The 22,726-nt window shown below is 35.5% G+C and overlaps 4 protein-coding genes across 4 annotated transcripts; 1 reads left to right on the plus strand and 3 right to left on the minus strand.

Moving 5' to 3' along the window:
* Positions 1 to 1,597: 1,597 nt before the first annotated feature.
* LOC143625432 (large ribosomal subunit protein eL18y-like) lies at positions 1,598 to 3,446 on the minus strand. The gene is made up of 4 exons (XM_077095760.1): positions 3,401 to 3,446; positions 3,166 to 3,294; positions 2,012 to 2,194; positions 1,598 to 1,925 (listed from the first exon to the last, which is right to left on the minus strand). The coding sequence occupies exons 2-4, from the start codon at positions 3,226 to 3,228 to the stop codon at positions 1,767 to 1,769; spliced, it is 405 nt and encodes a 134-aa protein (XP_076951875.1). The 5' UTR covers positions 3,229 to 3,294; positions 3,401 to 3,446; the 3' UTR covers positions 1,598 to 1,766.
* A 1,327-nt stretch (positions 3,447 to 4,773) lies between these two features.
* On the plus strand, positions 4,774 to 5,220 carry LOC143625365 (uncharacterized protein At5g01610-like). Its single transcript, XM_077095708.1, has one exon. The coding sequence runs from the start codon at positions 4,774 to 4,776 to the stop codon at positions 5,218 to 5,220; it is 447 nt and encodes a 148-aa protein (XP_076951823.1).
* A 6,600-nt stretch (positions 5,221 to 11,820) lies between these two features.
* Positions 11,821 to 13,329, minus strand: LOC143625366 (cytochrome P450 76T24-like). The gene is made up of 4 exons (XM_077095709.1): positions 13,294 to 13,329; positions 12,728 to 13,005; positions 12,561 to 12,639; positions 11,821 to 12,429 (listed from the first exon to the last, which is right to left on the minus strand). The coding sequence occupies exons 1-4, from the start codon at positions 13,327 to 13,329 to the stop codon at positions 11,821 to 11,823; spliced, it is 1,002 nt and encodes a 333-aa protein (XP_076951824.1).
* A 1,048-nt stretch (positions 13,330 to 14,377) lies between these two features.
* On the minus strand, positions 14,378 to 22,460 carry LOC143625434 (cytochrome P450 76T24-like). Its single transcript, XM_077095761.1, has 3 exons — positions 22,014 to 22,460; positions 15,157 to 15,606; positions 14,378 to 15,064 (listed from the first exon to the last, which is right to left on the minus strand). The coding sequence occupies exons 1-3, from the start codon at positions 22,458 to 22,460 to the stop codon at positions 14,447 to 14,449; spliced, it is 1,515 nt and encodes a 504-aa protein (XP_076951876.1). The 3' UTR covers positions 14,378 to 14,446.
* Between the last annotated feature and the right edge of the window lie 266 nt (positions 22,461 to 22,726).

The raw sequence follows: 22,726 nt of genomic DNA on the forward strand, positions 1-22,726 counted from the left end.
TACCAAATTTTTCATGTCTTTCAAAGATTCTTTTTCTTAATAATTGAAATCTAAGTTTGAATATCTTGACAATTATATGAACATTGTACACAGACGAGGTTGTTAAAGTAATGATAAATACTACATAGTTGAGTTTTTGACTAGACATTTCGTTCATTATATAAAGGTTTTGAACTTTGTAGCATAAAGCTAAAAGTAACTTTATTTATAAAAGTAAAAATGACTAGATGATGAAACTTTACTTTCAAATGGGCTCACTTTATAAAGAGAAATGAAGTTAACATGGAAGTTAGATTATACGTGTCAAATACGCGTAAAATGAACATTTTATAAATGGCAGTATGGCACACGCATGGAATATTTATACACGAATCAAAGTCGCATACCATGTCCTGTGAATATAATACACATTGATCATCAATGTGTATTATCAATGTGTATTATATTCACAGGACATGCTATGCGACTTTGATTCGTGTATAAATATTCCATGCGTGTGCCATACTGCCATTTATAAAATGTTCATTTTACGCGTATTAAAACGACGGACTTTGTTTTTTATGTTTTAGTTGTTATGTTTAGTATCGTTTATGTTTTAATAATGTTTGTAATAGTTAGTTTTTAAATATAGGAAACAAGTTATATATAGGTTTGTAATAGTTAGTTTTTAATGGAAACAAGTTATATATAGGTTTGGGCATCAAAAACCGGTGCCAACGGCTATATTACCGTTGGAACCGGTTCCAACGGATCTATTGTCTCAAAAACCGGTTCCAACGGCTATATTACCGTTGGAACCGGTTCCAACGGCTAATTGGTGTCTAAAAAACCGGTTCCAACGGCTATATTACCGTTGGAACCGGTTCCAACGGCTAGTTTGACTTTTGTTTGACCCTTCAAAAAAAACCCGTCGGAACCGGTTTTTCCGGGTACGAACCGAACTGGTTCCAATTAAGAACCGGGTAGGAACCGGGTTGGAACTGGTACTGACATACAAATAGGAGAACCGGGTACGATTTTCGGGTACAAAAATACCCAAACCGGGTATTGTTCCAACCGGGTTGGAACTGGAACCGGTTCCGGTTCGGTTCCACCAGCTAGGTTCCGGAACCGGTTTTTTTGTGCACGTCTACATTGATGGCTTGCAAGCCAGAGAACAGATTCGGAGTTTGTTGTAATGGACACTTTGCAGGTAATATATGATATTATCGGAAATAAAATATTGTTAGAGAGAGAAATAAAATAGTTATATAACTATACCAACAGAAAATTAGTTTCATAATGAATTAACTGTTATAAAATGCAAGTAAATATAGAAAAATAAGAACTCGTTTAAACTGACTTTAGTGTTAGGTATATTGCTAAAACATTTTTAATCTCAATATAACCGGTCAAACGTTTGATAACATAACTACTTGATAATATACTAAAGTGCGTGTACATAAGGTGACATAAATTGTGTGCGCCCGGTTGTGACATAAAGGTATGTTCAAGACATTGTTGCATCTAAAATAACATAAATTCCAAATCATACAAAAATAACATCACACGCACACGCAAGCTATCGGTTCAAGATTAAGCTTAAATCCCAACCAACATTGTGCTCAATACATGTCCAACACTCAAAACATTTAACAATACCAAAAAGTGCCTAAACAACAAAAATTTAATCATAACAAGCACATTCGTCACCTTAACAGGTGATAAAATTTAAAGATAATCGTATAAAACATGACATGGATTCAAGAAGTACCATTGAAGATAACTTAGTTTCTAAATCCTCTGCTGTTTCTTCTTCCTCTCGCCTTCTCAAACTTCCTTCCCTTGGACCGCAGGTACGGTTTGGTGTGACTGTGTGGAACACCTGGCGCTTTTCCAAAGTGCTTAACTGCTTCACGAGAGTTCTTAGGACCTCTTAGCAGAACCTGCAATTACCGGTGTTTAAGAATTAAAAACCATCAAATGTTTTCATGTGTCAAAGCATTCAAAATAGCAAGCAGTTGCAGCATACCGTGTTCTGTCCAAGTGGAGCTTTGAGAGCCAGCTGGTCAAAGGTCAAGCATTCACCGCCAGCTTTCTCAATCCTTGCCCTGGCGGTTTCTGTAAACCGGAGAGCAGTAACCTTCATGCAGGGGATCTCATGAACCCTAACATCATCTGTAACTGTACCCACAACCACAGCAATCTTGTCTTCCTGTTTATAGAAACCAATGGTTACAATTCAATGCAGCAAATCAAATAACAATAACACACCAAGACCAAATGGCAAGAAAAACAAGCAAGCATTCATAAGGATGGAAGAAAATCAATATAAAAATAACAATTTCACAATTTAATGAATTTATAACGCTAAATCATATAAACTAATATAAAACATGGAACACATATATATTGTGAATAGTGATTTTGGAGCATATATAAAACAACAAAGCAACGATATCACATAAATACATGTCACAATAAAACACAAGAATCCATGTATAGCGATAAAAATTGATAAATTATAGAGGAATTTCACACTTTGAAATGCTAAAAATATAAATTAAGGAAAATTTTAGAATGAGTATATCTACAAATAAAACTTGAAAATAGGGTTTTGGAGCACATACAACAATTCACATTTTTAAAGTAAATATATCAAGTAATATGAAATTTGAAACAAATACAAAATAAGCATCCATAAATATGGATACAACATGTTACATTTCCACACCTTATATGCTGAAACATATGAACTAATGTGAAGTTCAGAGCGAACAAAAAAAATAAAATTAATACATTAAAAACAAGTCACAACTAAAGCAAACAGGCATCCGTAAACACTAATCAACAAAATATATATAACACTTCCGTACTATATAAAGCTAAAACATACGAAATGATGTGAAAATGGAGCAAATGTATAATAACAATAACACATTAACAGCTTATTATCTGTTATTACAAGAAAGACAAACAAGCGTCCATATCGATTGACAAAAATCAATATAATATAGTACAATTTAAGTTTATAAAGCTAAAACATATGAACTAATGTGTAATTTAAAGCAAATATATCTACACAAAACACCTAAATAATACTGATTTTGGCAATTAAACCAGTAAACACCTATCAATGCAACGATCAATCTAACACGTATATAATCGAATGAAAACTAATCATACCTTGCCAGATATGTAACGTATCAACCGAGACAAAGAAATCGGAGGCTTATTAACTTTGCTCATAAACAGCCTCTTCAAAATCACCGCATTGAAGTTGCTTCCAGTTCTCCTAACTAAAAACCGATATAGCTAACCAAAACAAAAACAAACTGTTAGCTACCGGTACTTACAAAATGTATGTATGTATGTATGTATGTATGTATGTATGTATGTATGTTAATAATAATACCAATACCTTGACGAGAAGCTTGAGGTAAACATCATCAGATCTAGGGGCAGTGCACCTGCAACCAGATCTATACCCTACACAGGATGATCAACAATAACAACAGAATCAGTTAGCTGTAACAATAAGTTGTTACAAAAAGAAAGAAATGGTATGTATGTATATATGTTTTAATGTTGATTGTCAGATGTGGGCTGGGTTTTGGGTTGTAAACAGGCCCATTTTTGAATATTGGGGATCGAGTATGTTGTAAGGCCTGCAAGTTTTTCTTATCCAATGGGCCATTAGTTTTGGTGGTTAACGGTTATACATTTCAAGTCTTTTTTTTTTCTTATTCTTTTTTTATGTATATGAAAGAGTTGATTGCAATTTGCACCCCTTTGATCAGCACGGTTTTGCTGGATGTGATCCTTGTCTTTGATTTTTGGCATCCGACACCTTGACATATGCGGGGTGTGGCAAATTGAACAACGTCGTCAGACAACCGTTTGAAATTTGATGAAATAATTATTATAACACCTCCTTCCAACACTTTCTATCCTTGTGGTATTTAAAAAATATAAAGTTTGAACACTCGTTTATATTTTCCTTCAAATATGAATAATCAATGCTTTGACTATACCTAACATTAACCTAATACTAAAATAAGGGTTGCATTTTGTAATGTGTGACCGTATATACAACAATCTTTTCTGTGTTTGACATTGTGTTTGACTTTTTTTGAACACTTTGTGTTTGAGTTTGTTTAAATGGAAACTAAAAGACTTAAATAGAAGCCAAAATGCATAAATGGAGCCAAAAGGTATAAATGGAAGCCTAAAATGCATAAATGGAGTCGAAAGGTATGAATGGAATCAAAATGCATAAATGAAAGACTAAAATGCATAAATGGAAGTCAAAATGCATGAATGAAAGCCAATAGACATAAATGGTAGCCCTATTGGTTTTAAACAACTATGCGCTATTGGAAATGTTAGCTGCCAACGCTTTCTATCCTTGTGGTATTTAAAAAATATAAAGTTTGAACACCTTCAAATATGAATAATCAATGCTTTGACTATACCTAACAACGGTCCGCAGCTAACATATCCCAAACGTCGTTAGTTGCAAGTCGTTAGAAAAATGTTGTCAACTTGGTTTTTATATATTTTATTATTTTATACGCAACCTTTGTTGTTAATGATGTCCAAACGCTTACCAAACTAATACAAGACAAGGTAGGTTACTGTTGTTTTATTAATACTTAAAATAGAAAGCATTGCATTTACTTTGAAAAATACGTTTATCAATTATATCAATAAACATGTACAACTATATATGTCATTGTTTGTGGTTGGAGTACAAAACCAGAATCACCACATGCACCATCTTCAAACTCTAAAATGTCTTCTCCGGTGATCACACTAATTCTTCTAACCCTCCTATATTTCACATATGCCGCGGTGTCAAAGACACTGACGGCATATGAAGTACTAGAAGTTTATGGTCTTCCAGTAGGTCTGCTTCCATCAGGTGTAACATCCTATACCTTGAACACAAACACCGGAGAGTTCAATGTTAACCTCGGTGACACATGTAAGTTATCGATTGAGGGGCGTGATCTTAAATACACGTCTACGATTAGTGGAGTGATCAGTACAAACAAGCTGACAAAGTTAAAGGGTGTAAGCATAAAACTAATGTTGTTTTGGGTGGATATCGCGGAGGTTACTCGCAATGGCGATGAGCTAGATTTTTTGGTGGGAAATATATTGGCCGGGTTCAACATAGATAATTTTGAGGAGTCGCCGCAATGCTCGAGCACTAGGATGTCATGTCACATGAAATGAGTTGAGTAATGTTATTCATATATTCATGGAGGAAATGTCCTAAATGTATGTATTGATATTATTTCAGAATAAATGTAAATGTTTAATTCATTTGCCTCATGTAGCTTATGTTGTTTTGGTTGCAAAATGGATAATTTGGTATGTAATTATGTAACACTAAATGTTTAATGGTCTTCATGTATTATGGTAAAGATTCTAAACCGCTAAGACGAAGCCAACATTTGCTAAGCAACGCTACTACAACTTGGACACTAAGCAATCAAATCTGACTCCATCTTCATTCATCATACATAATGTTTATTTCAGGCTTTAATTACGTCGATTAACTTTGTTAAGAGACCTAAACTATATAATAAAATTGTTACTTTTTATCCCATGCGAAATGATGAATCACCAACATCTTATTTTTCGGTTTTTTGGTTTTCGATTTAATCAATTTCAAACCAAAATTTATATGGATTTATAATTTGCATATTGATATGACTTTTAATTTTCCTGTCTTTTAAGTTTTTTAATAAAAAGAATTAAGAAAATGAATTATTTCATATGAATTCAACAATACACGAAGGAGTAGTGAAGGAGGACTTTGCCTTAGAGACCAATGAAATGAGACCAAGAAGCTTTATTACACAAAAGTTCTTTGAAGACCTTTTGCTTCTGCTTCACTGCTTACTATTGCTATCACCTCAACTGCTTTGACCTGCTCACTTAGAGTGAAGATCAATAATGGGCGGAAAGGAGTTTACACGAGACCACAGAGCGAGAGAGAGAGAGCCTTCACTTACTTGTTTAACCGTGCCCTCCTATCACACCTAGCTCCCTTTTCCTTCAGTCACAACCAGTCTCAGTTCTACTTCCAACTACCGATGGGGGAGAGCTTGGACGTATAGCAAGATTGAATAAGAGATATGGCATACGGGAATAGTATATGAAATCACAAAGGCGACTGGAGATGAGCGTGGTTAATACTTCATAAAGCACCTTAGCAATTACTAGTAATGCCCCTATCGACCTCAGTCTTGTTTTTTGCTAGCTTTAGTCTAGAACTATACCACTTGTTTTTTTTCCTTTGTAAGTTGTACTATTTTGATACTTAAAACATCTCCAACAACAAACCTTCACAAACCGCCACCTCAATGTCACATAAATTTCAAACATTTTTTAAAAAACCTTATTTTTTCCTATAACAACAAACCTCTACAAACCTCCACCTCAAACTTCACATCATCACATACTTTTACAATTAATACAATTCAACTACTATATAAATTTTATAAATCTCTATTTTTGTATTTATTAAAATCAGAGTATTAAATAATACAAAAATACTAAATATCATATCAAAACCATCGGTGAACATACCCCATTGGCAATACTGGCAAAATTTCAAACGGGCCCCGAGGTGGCGTCAGTGCATAATTATTGATCCGATTCTTTTGTATGTGTATAAAATATGGTATGGAATTCTCCAAGACCGAAATTCTGATCCGATTATGTGGTTCGACCCATACTCAGTTTTTTCTTCGGCTCGGTAAACATACCCCTTTGGCAATACTAGCAAAATTCCGAACGGGCCGCGGGGTGGCGTCGGGGCATAATTATTGATCCGATTATTTCGTATGTGTATAAAATATTGTATGCAAGTCTCCAAGACCAAATTTCTGATCCGATTCAGTGGTTCGACCCATATTTATCTCCGGCTCGGTGAACATACCCAATTGGCAATACAGGCAAAATTTTGAAAGGGCCCCGGGGTGGCGTCAGGGCATAATTATTGATCCGATTCTTTCTCATGTGTATAAAATAGTGTATGGAAGTCTCCAAGACCAAATTTCTGATCCGATTCGGTGGTTAGACCCATACTCAGTTTTTTCTCCGGCTCAGTGAACATACCCCTCTTGTAATACGGGCAAAATTTCGAACGGGCCGCAGGGTGGCGTCAGGGCATAATTATTGATCTGATTCTTTCGTATGTGTATAAAATAGTGTATGGAAGTCTTTAAGACCGAATTTTTGATCAGATTCAGTGGTTCGACCCATACTCAGTTTATTCTCCGGCTCGGTGAACATACCCCTTTGGCAATATGGGCGAAATTTCGAATTAGCCGCGGGGTGGCGTCAGGGCATAAGTATTGATCCGATTCTTTCGTATGTGTATAAATTTGTGTATGTAAGTCTCCAAGACCGAATTTCTTATCCGATTCAGTGGTTCGTCCCTTACTCAGGTTTTTCTCCGGCTCGGTGAACATACCCCTTTGGCAATAATGGCAAAATTTCGAACGGGCCCTAGGGTGGCGTCAGGGCAAAAGTATTGATTCGATTCTTACGTATGTGTATAAAATATTGTATGGAAGTCTCCAAAACTGAATTTCTGATCCGATTCAGTGGTTCGTTCCATACTCAGGCTTTTCTCCGGCTCGGTGAACATTCCCCTTTGTCAATAATGTCAAAATTTCGAACGGGCCCCTGGGTGGCGTCATGGCATTATTATTGATTCGATTCTTTCGAATGTGTATAAAATATTGTATGAAAGTCTTCAAAACCGAATTTCTGATCCGATTCAGTGGTTCGACCCATACTCGGTTTTTTCTCCGGCTCGGTGAACATTCCCCTTTCGCAATAATGGCAAAATTTTGAACGGTCTCGGGGGTGGCGTCAGGGCATAATTATTGAATCAATTCTTTCTTATGTGTACAAAATATTGTATGGAAGACTCGAAGACCGAATTTCTGATCCGATTCAGTGGTTCGACCCAAACTCAGTTTTTTCTCCGGCTCGGTGAACACACTCCTTTGGCAATACTGGAAAAATTTCGAATGGGCCTCGGGGTGGCGTCAGGGCATAATTATTGATCTGATTCTTTCGTATGTGTATAAAATATTGTATGGAAGTTTCCAATATCGAATTTCTGATCCGATTTAGTGGCTCGACCCATACTCAGTTTTTATCTTTAGCTCGGTGAACATACCCTTTTGGCAATACTGACAAAATTTCGAAAGGGTCCCGGGGTGGCGTCAGGGCATAATTATTGATCCGATTCTTTATTATGTGTATGAAATATTGTATGGAAGTCTCCAAGACCGAATTTCTAATCCGATTCAGTGGTTCGACCCATACTCAGTTTTTTCTCCGGCTCGGTGAACATACCCCTTTGGCAATAATGGGAAAATTGCGAACGGGTTGCGGGGTGTTATTAGGGCATAAATATTGATCCGATTCTATCTTATGTTTATAAAATATTGTATGGAAGTCTCCAAGACCGAATTCCTGATCCGATTCAGTGATTCGACCCATACTTAGTTTTTTCTCCTACTCGGTGAACTTACCCTTTGGCAATACTGGCAAAAATCCGAACGGGCCGCGTGGTGGCGTTAGGGCATAATTATTGATCCGATTCTTTCATATTTTATAAAATATTGTGTGGAAGTCTCCAAGACCGAATTTCTGATCCGATTCAGTGTTCGACCCATTCTTAGTTTTTTCTCCGGCTCGGTGAACATACCCCTTTGGCAATAATGGCAAAAATTCGAACCGACCGCGTGGTGGCGTTAGGGCATAATTATTGATCCGATTCTTTCATATTTGTATAAAATATTGTATGTAAGTCTCCAAGACCGAATTTCTCATCCGATTCAGTGGTTCGACCCATACTCAGTTTTTTCTCCGGCTCGGTGAACATACCCCTTTGGCAATACTAGCAAAATTTCGAACTAGCCGCGGGGTGGGATCAGGGCATAATTATTGATCTGATTCTTTCGTATGTGTATAAAATATTGTATGGAAGTCTTTAAGACCGAATTTCTGATCTGATTCAGTGGTTCGACCAATACTCAGTTTTTCTCCAGCTCGGTGAACATACCCATTTGGCATTAATGGCAAAATTTTGAACGGCCCCTGGGGTGGTGTCAGGGCATAATTATTGATTCGATTCTTTTCTTATGTGTATAAAATATTGTATGGAAGTCTCCAAGACCGAATTTCTGATCCAATTCAGTGGTTCGATCCATACTCAGTTTTTTCTCCGGCTCGGTGAACATACCCCTTTGACAATAATGGCAAAATTTCTAACGGGCCCCGGGGTGACGTCAGGGCATAATTATTGATTCGATTCTGTCGTATAATTATAAAATATTGTAGGGAAGTCTCCAAGACCGAATTACTGATCCGATTCAGTGGTTCGACCCATACTCAGTTTTTTCTCCGGCTCGATGAACATACCCCCTTGGCAATACTGACAAAATTTCAAATGGGCCCTGGGGTGGCGTCAGGGCATAATTATTGATTCGGTTCTTTCTTATGTGTATAAAATATTGTATGGAAGTCTCCAAGACCGAATTTCTGATCCGATTCAGTGGTTCGACCCATACTCAGTTCTTTCTCCGTCTCGGTGAACATACCCATTTGGCAATAATGGCAAAATTTCGGACGGGTTTCTTAATTACAACACGTTTCCTAATTGTTATGTAATTATAATTAATAATGTCTTCGTTAGTAAGTTAGGTTAGTCTGTATAAACTAAGTCATGGTTAGACATTATAAAACAAATGTGAGATTCAATCGAGTTATGGTTAATCAAAGAGAACACATGAGATGCAACGGTGTTAGGGTTTATCAAGAGTTAAACCGAGTTAGGGTTTAAGAGAATTGTAATCGGTTTTTTGAGTTAGATTTTCAGATTTATATAAACGAGAAATTCATTTACTTCGTGTTTGATTATCGGTCGAGACTTGATATATACACAATTGGCTTTTTGGTGGTGAATGCAATGTATGGACCTTCGACCAAACAAATTAACCGCATAAAGTACGACCGCAAACTTGAAATAAACAGAGTTTGTAATATTTTTTATTTAAAAAGGACATTACATAATATATCTTGAAAATGTGTTAAATTTAGCGTACTAACAAAGTGGAAAAAAGGTACATAATAATGAATAGGCATGTGATGAATCAAACAAGAAACTGGAGCAAAAATTGACAACTGCACACATGTATCACTCACTCATGACTCAATGCAATATCAGACATACCCACATCAAGAACCCAAGTCCGAGGTAGGAGGTTAGACTCTTAATGGTCATTAAGAGACTATCTTAAATGGTTCATAACATTTTAATAGTTAAGAGGTAGCTTTAAGTCTTAGTGGTTAAAAGGTAACTATTAAGCGGTAGTCTCTTAACCATTTAGATATCAAGTTACCTCTTAACCAGGAAGCTATGAACCATTAAAAGGTTACTAAACAGCACCTTAAATTTTGTTTTACAAACTCAGATTCTTCACTGCATTTATAAAAGAATAGACATATGAACAATCGTGTTAACGTGTATGTAAATTGTAAAAACTGAAAACATTTGATGAGTGATTACCTTCTTTTTATTGTTTACATCCTCATCTTTTTCATTATCATCTTCATCACAATAAATTAATGCTACAATAAAAGAGAAGCCTAAGCTTTAAAAAAGTGATGATGCTTAAAAACTTCTCTCTCCTATGCAATCATTTTCTTTAGAGATTTCATATCCTTTTCTTGTCTATTTCTACAAAAATTAACTAAAATAAGATAACTATTGGCATCATATAAACCAGTTACAAATCATGGTATAAATGAAACAATTTAATTATAAAAAAGTGACTTACTGTTCTTATGACTCAACAGTTGATTTCGGCATCATCTAAATCATTCCTCTTCCCTTCACTTCATGTTGTTAGTTTAGTTAAAATTGATCATTTATGCAAACAAAAGAATCAAAGTAAGTTGAAATTAAAATCACCTTAAACACTCGTACGTAGGAACAAAATCTAGTTGAATGAAGCCCCTACTAGTTACTTTGTTTGATTCAAAAGGCGAACGCCCCCCCCCCCCCCCAAGTCGTATGGGGTGGGGTGCTTGTGATAGAGCTTCTATATACACTCGAACACCAAAAAATATATCTTGGTGACCCCATTCTCGATCTGAAAACAAAAAACCTGGCAACCAGCTTGACACAAAAATCTTATTAACGACATAATTGAAAATGTTTCTCGCCCGGCCTACCACTCAACTAAATGCATACAACGGAATTAACTAATGATATGGGAGCCTGAACTTGTGGTGACAATAACTTAATTCACCACAAATGAAGAAAATATTGCACTTCTGGTGATCTTGCACTGTTACATGCCGACTTGTGTATTCATGCATGCTAACTCCCAAAAATGGTGTTATAGTGATCCGTCATCCTATATTCCTATTTGACAGATTATTAGTTCGGTTTCATATACAGATTATTAGTTCGGTTTCATATATACACCAGTGTTGGAATTGTTATGTAATTTGTAGGATGTAACCGTGTTGAACTCTGATATATATTAAAAAATAGTGTCAGAAATTGATGTTCGTTTTTTTTTCTTAATCATTCACATTTGATAATTTGTTCCTAACAAAAAAATTTAATTCTGGACAACCTAATTACTGGATGAGTATGTTTTAAACAAACACTATCCAGCAATGTTAATAGCATTTAGTAAAAAAACAAGCACATGTTTTAACTCAAGTACATTAAAAAAAAACTATTTTACAAATAAAAAAATAGAAGATACAAGTACAATGATTCAAAGACGGTCATATTTTAACCGGAATGGCCACGAGTGGTATATTTCTTGGCAATGCGAGCCCGAACTTCTCTTCCATATCTAAGTCTTCTGCTCTCATGTTTCCTTCGAGCTTCCAATCAAAGTTGCAAACCAAAGAAGCCAATATCGTGTGTAACTCTCTATGAGCAATATTCAATCCTGGACAGCTCCTCCTCCCCGCACCAAATGGTATAAGTTCGAAATCTTGACCTCTATAGTCAATTTTAACTTCCAAAAACCTCTCCGGCATGAACACATTGGGGTTGGACCAAACTTTTGGGTCTCGTCCAATCGCCCAAACGTTACAGAGGATTTGGGCATTTTTAGGGACTATGAAGCCTTTGACTTCTACGTCATGTATGGCTTGGCGGGGTACAAGAAAAGGAGTGGGAAGATGTAGTCGAAGAGTTTCTTTTATAACAGCTTGTAGGTAAGGTAGATGAATGATATCATGTTCATTGAAAGTTTTGTCATCATTATGCTTGTGTTTCATAAGCTCTAAGCGGGCTATCTCCATTTTATTTGGGTTATGAATAAGCTCAGTCATCGCCCATTCCACTGTGGCTGATATCGTATCAGTTCCCCCAATAATTAAATCCTACATTAATTTAGGAAATGATTAAATACATAAGGATGACTAATTTAGTGATTTTGACAACATTCTACACAAGTACCATTTTATCTTGCGGAAAAGTTGTTACCGCACTAGCTTGTTAAGTATCTACTTACCATGAACAAATGTTTCATGTCATTTATACTCATTTGGACCCATCTGTCAAGTGGATATCTAGCAGCAAGTCCAAAACATCTTTTTGTGTTGATAAATCATTGTCATACAAGAATTCGCTCTTATTTGCAATCTTTGATCAATGATGCTATCGAAAATAGCAAACAACCTGTCAACATAAGCAACTGCATTTGATGCTAACCCTTGTGGGTCGAGGGGTCTTAGTATCGGAAAAAAGTCTACTAGATTCGGTTTCCCGCCAATTTCCATCAAACCCGATATCACCTCCTTGATTTCTTGTGATGACTTTGAATCGTATTGAGAGAAATCCGTAGAGAACAACATGTTTGATACAATGTTTAGACTTGTGGTAAATGCAACTTCACATAAATTCACATGTTTTTCATTCCTACAACATTGACTAACATGCTCAACAAGTTGTTGTACCTGCAGGTATATATAATCAAATGTGAAACGGCACTAGATATCTGAATTTTTATCCGGTCAGAGAAACTGTAGAGCCAGCTGTTGATGAACCCGACGTCACTCCTATTGCTGCAAATGCTCGAAGAAAGTCAAGAAAAGGCACAAATACTACAGCGTGAGCAGGATGGCTAGCATGCGATGGAGGTCAAAGCCGTACAATGATTCAGATCCCATTTTATATGTTAAATACCACAAGGATAGCAGTAGTTGAGCTATCCGACGTGCCAACGGGGATCTGACATATCTCACCGATGGAGATATGCACTCGTTATCTGTGCTCGACATGAACTACTTCCTAAAGGCGATAGCTCGAGACGATAGCAAGGACACCACCGAATCATGGTTCAAGAACAGGTTTTTATGGAGAGAATGGAAGGCTGACTACCCGACGTTTGCTGTCAACCCGGGTAGATCATACAAGTCAAAGAAGATCAACCCCTTCACCAACAAGCCGTCCAAGAGTCGAAGATACGAGATTCCGAAAGATCACGGCGAGCCAATCTTTCATGGCATGTCATTTGAAAACAACTTTCTCCATGACTTCATCGTGTGGGAATTCGACAACGTACACGGCGATGTCATCATTCACTGCACTCGCACTCATGAGCTGGCGTTCTTTGACGAACATGAACTTGTTGGTTTTGGATTCAGCGACTTGGAAAAGCTTGTCAAGTCGCTCCTGTGTACTGTTGAAGATGTTCGTCGTGACAACACGAACGCTATCGTCGGAAAGTTCAACAAGTTTGTCAAATTACTTGTTGAAAAGCAACCATTTGAAGATCCAGACGCTATCTTCGACTACGAGTCTGAGTGCGAGTGGTGATGGAAGAAAATAAAGCAAATACTAAACACTAGAGGGAGATTATAAGGCCCATTCTAGTGTTAGTCTTTCGTATTTGTATTAGGTTTCGTTTATGTTGTTTGTTTGATTACTTTTGTATGATTGGGCCTTTGAGCCTATGTACTTGGAGCCCATTGGACTATTATTAATGAAAGAGTATATGAGAATACACACACTATATAATGTGTGTGTGTATCTCATACACAAGGTAACCCTTTTGCAAATAATACTTCTTTAACTTCAAACTCTCTCTCCCTCCCTCTACCTTCGGCTTTCTTAACCCTCGCCACAAGATCCAAGATCTCGGTCCTAACTAGTTGTTCCCGCCAACTAGTTGAGAAGTTGATCCAAGACAACTAGTAATTAATTTGTTTGCTGTTTGATCCGGTCACGGAACATACAAATAGCATTTTATTTTCAAAACAATATATCGAAAGAACACACAACTCTAGGTTGGAATTATTTAAAGCAAAAACAAACTTAGGGGTTAATATTTAAAGAACACTCATAAGTTCAAACTCAAATACATTACATAAAAAAAATGCAAGTACGACGATATATTTAAAGACGGTCATGGTCTATTGGAATGGCCATGAGTGGTACATTTCTTGGCAGTGAGAGCCCGAACTTCTCTTCCATATCCAAGTCTTGTGCTCTCATATTTCCTTCAAGCTTCCAGTCAAAGTTGTAAATCAAAGAAACCAATATTGTGTGTAACTCTCTACGAGCAAGATTCAATCCCGGACAACTCCTCCTCCCCGCACCAAATGGTATTAGTTCGAAATCTTGACCTCTATAGTCAGTTTTAGCTTCCAAAAACCTCTCCGGCATGAACACATTTGCGTTGGACCAAACTTTTGGGTCTCGTCCAATTGCCCAAACATTACAGAGGATTTGAGCATCTTTAGGGACTATGAAGCCTTCAACTTCTACATCATGTGTGGCTTGGTGAGGTACAAGAAAAGGGCCTGGTGGATGTAGCCGAAGAGTTTCTTTTATGATAGCCTGCAGATAAGGTAGTTGAGGTATATTATGTTCGTTCAAAGTTTTGTCGTTATTGTGCATGTGTTTCATAAGCTCGATTCGAGCTGTCTCCAATTTCTTTGGATTACGAATGAGCTCAGTCATCGCCCACTCCAATGTGATTGATACCGTATCAGATCCCGCAACTAACAAATCCTACAATAGTTTAGGAAATGATTTTAAATACTATACGTAGGAATAACTACTTCATGATTTTCTCAACTAATCTCATAAAATGTATCACATACCATGAAAAAACTTTTCATGTCATTTATACTCAGTTCATGGTCGTCTTTGAAGTTGATATCGAGCAGCAAGTCCAATACATCATGTTGTGTTGATAGATCAGTGTCGTACGAGGACGAAACTGCTCTTCTTTGCAATCTCTGGTCAATGATGTTATCGAAAATAGCAAATAACTTGTCAAAATAAACATGTACTTGTGATGCTAACCCTTGTGGGTCGAGGGGTCTCAGTATCGGAAAAAAGTCTACTAGGTTAGGCTTCCCCGCAACTTCCAGCAGACCCGATATCACCTCATGGATTTCTTGTGATGACGTTAAATCGTATTGAGAGAAATTCGAAGAGAACAAAAGGTTTGATATAATGTTCAGAGTTGTGGTGAATGCAACTGCACCTATGTTCACAGCCTTTTCATTTCTACAACATTCTCTAACATGGTCAACAAGTTCGTGTACCTGCAAGAATGTGTCATCAGGTGTCAAAAGGGTATTGCATACTAAATCTGTATCTATATCTCAGGAATAACAAATTTTAATTTAGAAACTGTATCGATCGGTGAAATACATTTTTTTTGTGTTGAATACTTGAAAAAGATATCAACATGAGAACAGTGGTAAATCTAACTAATTATGACCACTAAACTCCCCTAACTAAGAAGCTTGCTTCATTATTCAAATCATTAAACATATATGTGACAAAACCTACTAAAGTCTCATTCTAATGATCCATAATATTTGCTCCATAATATCCGTTAATCCATTCTTCAACCACTGATATCTATCCATAGCTTCGGACTGTATTCGACTATACAACATTGACAACTATCATAACGTCATCGGCGTTAGCCCCAATCCACCTCAACATATAACGAAAGGGGCTCAAGGTGGTGAGACCACAATCAGATCCAACCTAATAGAATTAGGGAAAATTCCTAAAATGTTTATATTACCAACTCAAGTCAAAACTTTGTCAATTTGAACAAAACTTCTTAAAATGTCCATTGTATAATGTTGGCTTCTCCCTTAAATCAAGTTGACGCCGGTTTTCTCTTTAAAAATGATGGCCGACGGTATAAAAGTAAGTCCGACGTTATAAAAGTGTTGCCGCTGGTATAAAAATATGGTGACGGTATAAAAGTATGGCCGACGGTATAAAAGTGTTGCTAAATATATAAAGGTACGGCGGACGGTATAAAAAAGGTGGACCAATTCCAATAAAATTAATTGAATTAAATTAAGTTTTATTTTGAATATTATAAAATAAAATCTTATTAAATTATCTTTTATCTATATTATATATAAAGAAAGAGTGATTGGTATAAACGTCTTTTCACAATTGCGCGAAGGACAAAACTGACATTTCATAATTTGGCAGAAAAAAGTAATTTGTCATTACCTCATTTTGTTCTTTAAGCATATCGTACAACTTGATATAGCTTCATGTTTAGTGTAATTACTTTTCAATCCTTTGGTATGTAAAAGGTTTATTTAACTATAATAAGGTGATAATGATTGCCAACTAACTATTTCATTCATTTAGAGATGTAAAAGGCTTATACACAATTAATTGCTTTATTACAACCTCATTTCGTCCTTTAAGTGTATTGTACAACTTGATATAGCTTCATGTTTAGTGTAATTACTTTTCAATTCTTTGGTATGTAAAAGGTTTATTTAACTATAATAAGGTGATAATGATTGCCAACTAACTATTTCATTCATTTAAAGATGTAAAAGGCTTATACACAATTAATTGTTTTATTACAAGGATAGAAAGAGTGTTTGTGGAACGGTGGGTGGCTTAATTGACATTTATTGTCCATTGTATTTATACAGTAGTGCATTGTAGGAATTATCAAGAAAATTTAAGATGAAACATGTATTTCAAGGTTTATCAGCTTATGTATATCATATACACTAATATGACTAAAATGTATTTACATAATTACATATGCAACATATGTTTTTACACTTTATTATTTTTACTCATCAGTGTTGCTTTCAAATTTGTTGATAAGTTTATTAGCTTTTTTTTCATGTGTGGAAGCTAGCAATACTACACCAACAATTTATAGGTCAAATTTAATACAAAGGGTTTGGTTGTTAAAAGCTCTAATATATTGTAAGTTAGTTTGTGTATAATATAATTTGGTTGTCAAAATTTGAGAAAAATTGTAAGAATGCAATTTTAAGTGAGTTAAGTCTTCGTTATTATATTTTAGATATGCATAATAATAATAATTAATATTATTATTATCTAACTTTAATCTCATTTTCCCTCATTGTTTTTTGGTGATGGTGGTGAAGAAGTTGCAGAGGTGCTGCACATGAAAGTAAGGGTGGTCACTTGAATAAAAAATTTTCATTTTAGTTTTGAGTTTCACAAATGATAACCTGGAAGTTAATATTGTGTGGGTTCGTCTTGACAAATCATTATTTGACCCATCAATAAATGTAATCGGTATAATCTTATGTTGGTACAACTTTTTATTTGTAATAATAAACTAATAGATCATACAAGTTCATTTAATATATATGTCATTATGAAATTCAAAATAAAAATATGGGTCAACCCGATCCAACCCGTCCAGTTTTAAAAACAGTTCATTTTTTATAGTTTACTTATCTCACCCTTTTCCACCTCACTTAACACTAGGGCGTAAATGAGCCAAGCCATGAAGCAATCAACTGATTGATTACAAAAGCTTTATTTGGAGTACTAAACTTATTTAACTTGTAGGAGTTGGTTGGCGTTGTTGGATTAATCAGATGTTTAATGTATTAGTATGAAAAAAATGTGGAACACCGAAGAACAAAAACGGTTTAGACTTAATTGTGAACCAGTTTGGGGCAGAACTCGACTTAAGCACCAAAATGGACCAAGTGGGTTGAAACTCACTTAAAGGTTTATATTAAATCTAAGTCAAATACTACATTTTATACATTTTTAATATGGGTTTTACTTTACATTATGTATAATCGGGTAAGATACCGAACTGAATCAAAAACGAAACCGACACTGAACTGAAACCAAACATAAACGAAAGAGAACTGAAACCAAAAGTCGAATAAAGTGAACTCAAACTGAACCAAAGCAAAACGAGACTAAAACACCTATACTGAAAAAAAAATCGAATAAACTATAACTGATGTACTGAACCGAGGCTACAAGTGCGACTCCAAAAAATTAGAACAAAACCAACCAAAAAAATTGGGCCCAAATGAAACCGAAAATAGCAAAGTTAAAAGCTGAAACTGAAATGAACTGTATGGTTTTTACCGGTTCGTAACCCTATACTTTGTTACCGCTTAAACCCGAACCGAACCAATTTTTAACCTAGTCAATAGAAACTTATTATGTTCAACTACATGGAATATATCCTTGTTTGTTTTTGTTGTTCAAATGCTAACTATCTATCTATCTTTATTTTATTATCAGTCAATAAAAACATTAATAACTGATTATGACAAATTATTTAATTTTATAAGTAGAAAAAAAAAACATGCAGCTTCAGTTTAGAAAGCCTTTTAGTATTACTTACTTTTGTGTTTTGATGAAAGTACACTTCTATTACTTATTAGAGTTTATACTAATTTAAGTTTTAAGAAACTGATGTTTCAGGTTTTATGGATTTAGTTTCTTTTAAACTAATGGATAATCCTTACTTGATTCCGAAATGAACGCCCTAAATATGGTGCTTATATTTCTACTTTCTACATGAACCATGATTAGGCTGCTTAAAGTCAAAGGAAAAGAAAAAGAAGAAGCTCAAGATGTAAATGGAAGGGAACCCATAAAGAAGCAAAGTGGAGGGGAATTACGTCTTCATAAAGGTTAATCCTTTTATGTTTTATCTATATATGTTGAGCCACAAGTTTTTGTATCTATATATGTTAGCACGCCATTGATGGCGGTGTTTATTTTGAACAACAAAGAAACAAAGCATGATCTGCCAAGGTCCTTCTCTTATAAGTAATAATATTATTTATTAAAATCTATACCCGGTATAAACCCAACTAATCAAAAAATTTTAAACACAACTCTTTCTCTCATTCTCTACCAAAAATATATAACAAATTTTAACAAAAAATTCAACCCAGTATGAATCCATTCAACCTTTCGATGTACGATTTTGGACCATTTGCATCCAATCAACGCACTAACAACACCCAGCCAACTCAACCGAACACCACCCAAGCGACTCAACCAACCTCCGACTTCCGGTTGGTGTTAGTTTCGACCCTACCATGTTGTCATATATGCAATATTTAGGGATGTCAACTTACAAGCCGGTTTTTTAACTAAATGGGTGTTGGTTCGCCTATAAACATGTTGGTGCCACAAGACGAGACGATGCAAGAGACGTAACCCGAGAAGGTGACACAGCCCGGTTCGAGCAAAGCTAAAAAAGCCGAACGAGCGTGCTCACACAAAAAGAATGACGTGGGCGAACCTCGGACTAAAAAAATTGTCGTGGATACAAGAGGTTATTTACACGCTTGCACTGCCGTGGGCCGCGATCTTAGAAGATCCCGAATGTGGAAGTGTTTAAAATTAGTTTTTTATTTTATTAGTTTTTCCTTTAAAAATACTATTAATGGTTACTAATATGTTTTCTAACCTTTAATTATGGCCAACTTTCAAGAATTAAGCATATTTTGGACTAAAGTTCGAGAATTGTTTTCCAACTAATGGGTAAGGGGGGATAAATACTGAAAGAGTGATTCTATATCGGCAAAATGGTCTGATATAAACGCCAAATTCCAACTCTTTCAATGGGTTTAGTGGTGTGAATGATGCAAACGTTATTGCGGCGGTGTTGGTAGAGTATCAGAGTAATTTAGGCTCTTTATTTACATGAAGTGTTGGCAACATCTTCGTGATCACCCTAAGTGGGGAGTCGTATTCCCCATCGGGTCTGGAAGTAGCGACGACCAAAAGGTTCAAAACCCCGTCCTCGATTGATCCAGAAACACCAAAATTCGATGCTCAAAACTTCGACTTAAATGATGATGATTTCGGTGATATCAGGGATATCACAATCCCACCAGTATCCTTGCACTCTTGGATCCCCATTACGTTACAAACGGAAAACTGTTTGCTATAGCTGACCCAACAAAACTATATGAGATTACAATCATCACCAAACAATTGGAATGTGCCTACCTAATGAATTAGTTTACCAATAAAAAGGGGGCAGTCTTCCCTTTGACTCTTGTCTCTCCCACTATATAAGTTTAACAATGTCGTATGGTTTTCTTAATTCCTATCACATTCCTACTTGTCAGTTTGTAATGCCCCAAATATTTTTTTTTCTGCAAGTTCAGTACCAATCACTTTAAAACACCACCAATATGCATGTGGACAATCAAATCATGTGTGCCAATTACTTTTCCTTTTTTACAATTCGTTGACTGACAACTTTGTGGCTTTAATTTGACAATTTCTTTCATCTCCTGGTTGAATTTTAACCCTAACTACTCACCGGTTAACACACATTCAATCCTTTATGTTAATTAAAATTTTTCAAAACCCCTAAATCTACTTAATTAATAAATATTTCTCAAAACACGATGTGTCCAATATATATGCACAATATTTTAGTAAGAACCCCTAAAAAAACTACACTCAACAAACCATATGCACATACGGCAGCACGCTCTTACTGATAACCCATTACGCACCACACCAAACACTACAAGCCAATACGAGGGGATAATTTATAATAACCCGCATTAACGTGCGGACACTTTTACTAGTAACTTTTAATACATAAAATTTTAATTTTCGAATTTACCATTGAGAACCACTTACTTTCATTTATGTATGGGCATAAATTTTACTCATATATTAATTAAACATATATTCATATATGGTTCAATTTAAAAACTTAATATATTACCACCCAAATACATACTTTTCATTTTATTTTGTTGTTATTTAATATTATTTCCAAACAAATCATTTAATTATTTCCTTCCATTATTCCACTTTTCAACGTATTTTTTCTTTATTATTATATATAAATCTTATATTTTGAGTGTCTTTTATAAATGTCAAAATATACCATTTTAATAACTTTTGAATACGTATCATAACCATTTTAATAAATTTTATGCCTTGTGAAGCGTTTATTTTTAACCAAGTGGCGGTATAAACTTTATTCAAAGTCGAATCGGGTCAAAATTATGTCTAAACGTTCGATTTAAATTTTACACGGCTCGATTTTGAGTAAAATTTACGCCCACACATAAATAAATGTATGTGGTTCACGACGCGGTAAATTCGAAAATTAAAACCTTATGTATTAAAAGTTATAAAAGAAAATTTAATAAAATTTTATTTTATAATATTCAAAATAAAACTTAATTTAATTTTTATTAATTTTATTGGAATTAGTCCACCTTTTTATACCGTCGTCCGTACTTTTATACCTTCTGCAACACATTTATACCATCGGCCATACTTTTATATTGTTGTCATACTTTATACCGTCGGGCTTATACTTTTATACCGTCGGCCATCATTTAAAAGAGAAAACCGGCGTCTGACTTTATTTAACGGGGGAGCCAGCCGTATATACAATGGCCATTTTGGAATGTCTTTGTTCAAATGGACAAAGTCTTGACTTGAGTTGGTAATATAGACATTTTAGGAATTTTCCCTTAAAATTATCCATTCATAATTTATAAAAAAACAAAATTGATTATAAACATTGTTAGTTAAAGCCCTCCACTACGCATGATTTGTGAGTTATTTAATTAGTTAGTTAGTTAATACACCACTATCTATGTTACGAACGTGATAACACTTTTGATTAACTAATCCCTTTCCATAACACATAGTCTAGGTATGTACACACCTTTTGCCTGCGTAGTTGTTCGCTAGCATCTAAGCTTTGGCCGGAGAACAAACATTCTTTAGTAATTCTTCGTAGTCTTCGCCATTGATATTCGGCCGGGAGCCACACGATGGAGGATTCATTGTGGTTGTTTAGTCGGACTATTTCAGGGACCGACCGGCTAGAGAACGATTGGTCATGCTTGTGAAAAAATTCTTTGGCCATGTCGGGTGATGAAATGACTAATGTTGTTCTACTTCCAAGTTTAAGCAACATTAAAGGACCGTAACGTTTAGAGAGTGCGGCAAGAGAGCGGTGGGGTTTGTTGCCAAGTTGTAAGAGGTTTCCTATGACTGGAAAAGGGTAAGGACCCGGTGGAAGCCGCGGGTTACGGCTTCTGGAGATGGTGAAAACACAGAAGACAGTCAATAGGAGAGGTATCATGAGCAAGAAGGTTGTAGTATCCATAGTCTACGTGTGGTTGTGTTGTGATGCCACTTGATTCTTGGTTGTGAGTTTATAAGTCTTGGCATGGATGAGAGGGAATCTGTTGGCTAAATTTGAGACAGTGACATATAGCATGTATAACACGTTCCATATAAAATCTTTGTAAGATTCTTCACATTATAATCAGATCGACATTACTAAGCAGATGGTGACATTAGATATTATACAATCGTTTTTCACCTCTCATAAAACCCGTATGATGACATTAGATGGTGTACGTATAGTAG

The sequence above is a fragment of the Bidens hawaiensis genome, unplaced genomic scaffold, assembly GCF_021521415.1.
Source record: "Bidens hawaiensis isolate Kalapana, Puna unplaced genomic scaffold, B.hawaiensis_p1.1 tig00004105_1, whole genome shotgun sequence".
NCBI lineage: Eukaryota > Viridiplantae > Streptophyta > Magnoliopsida > Asterales > Asteraceae > Bidens > Bidens hawaiensis.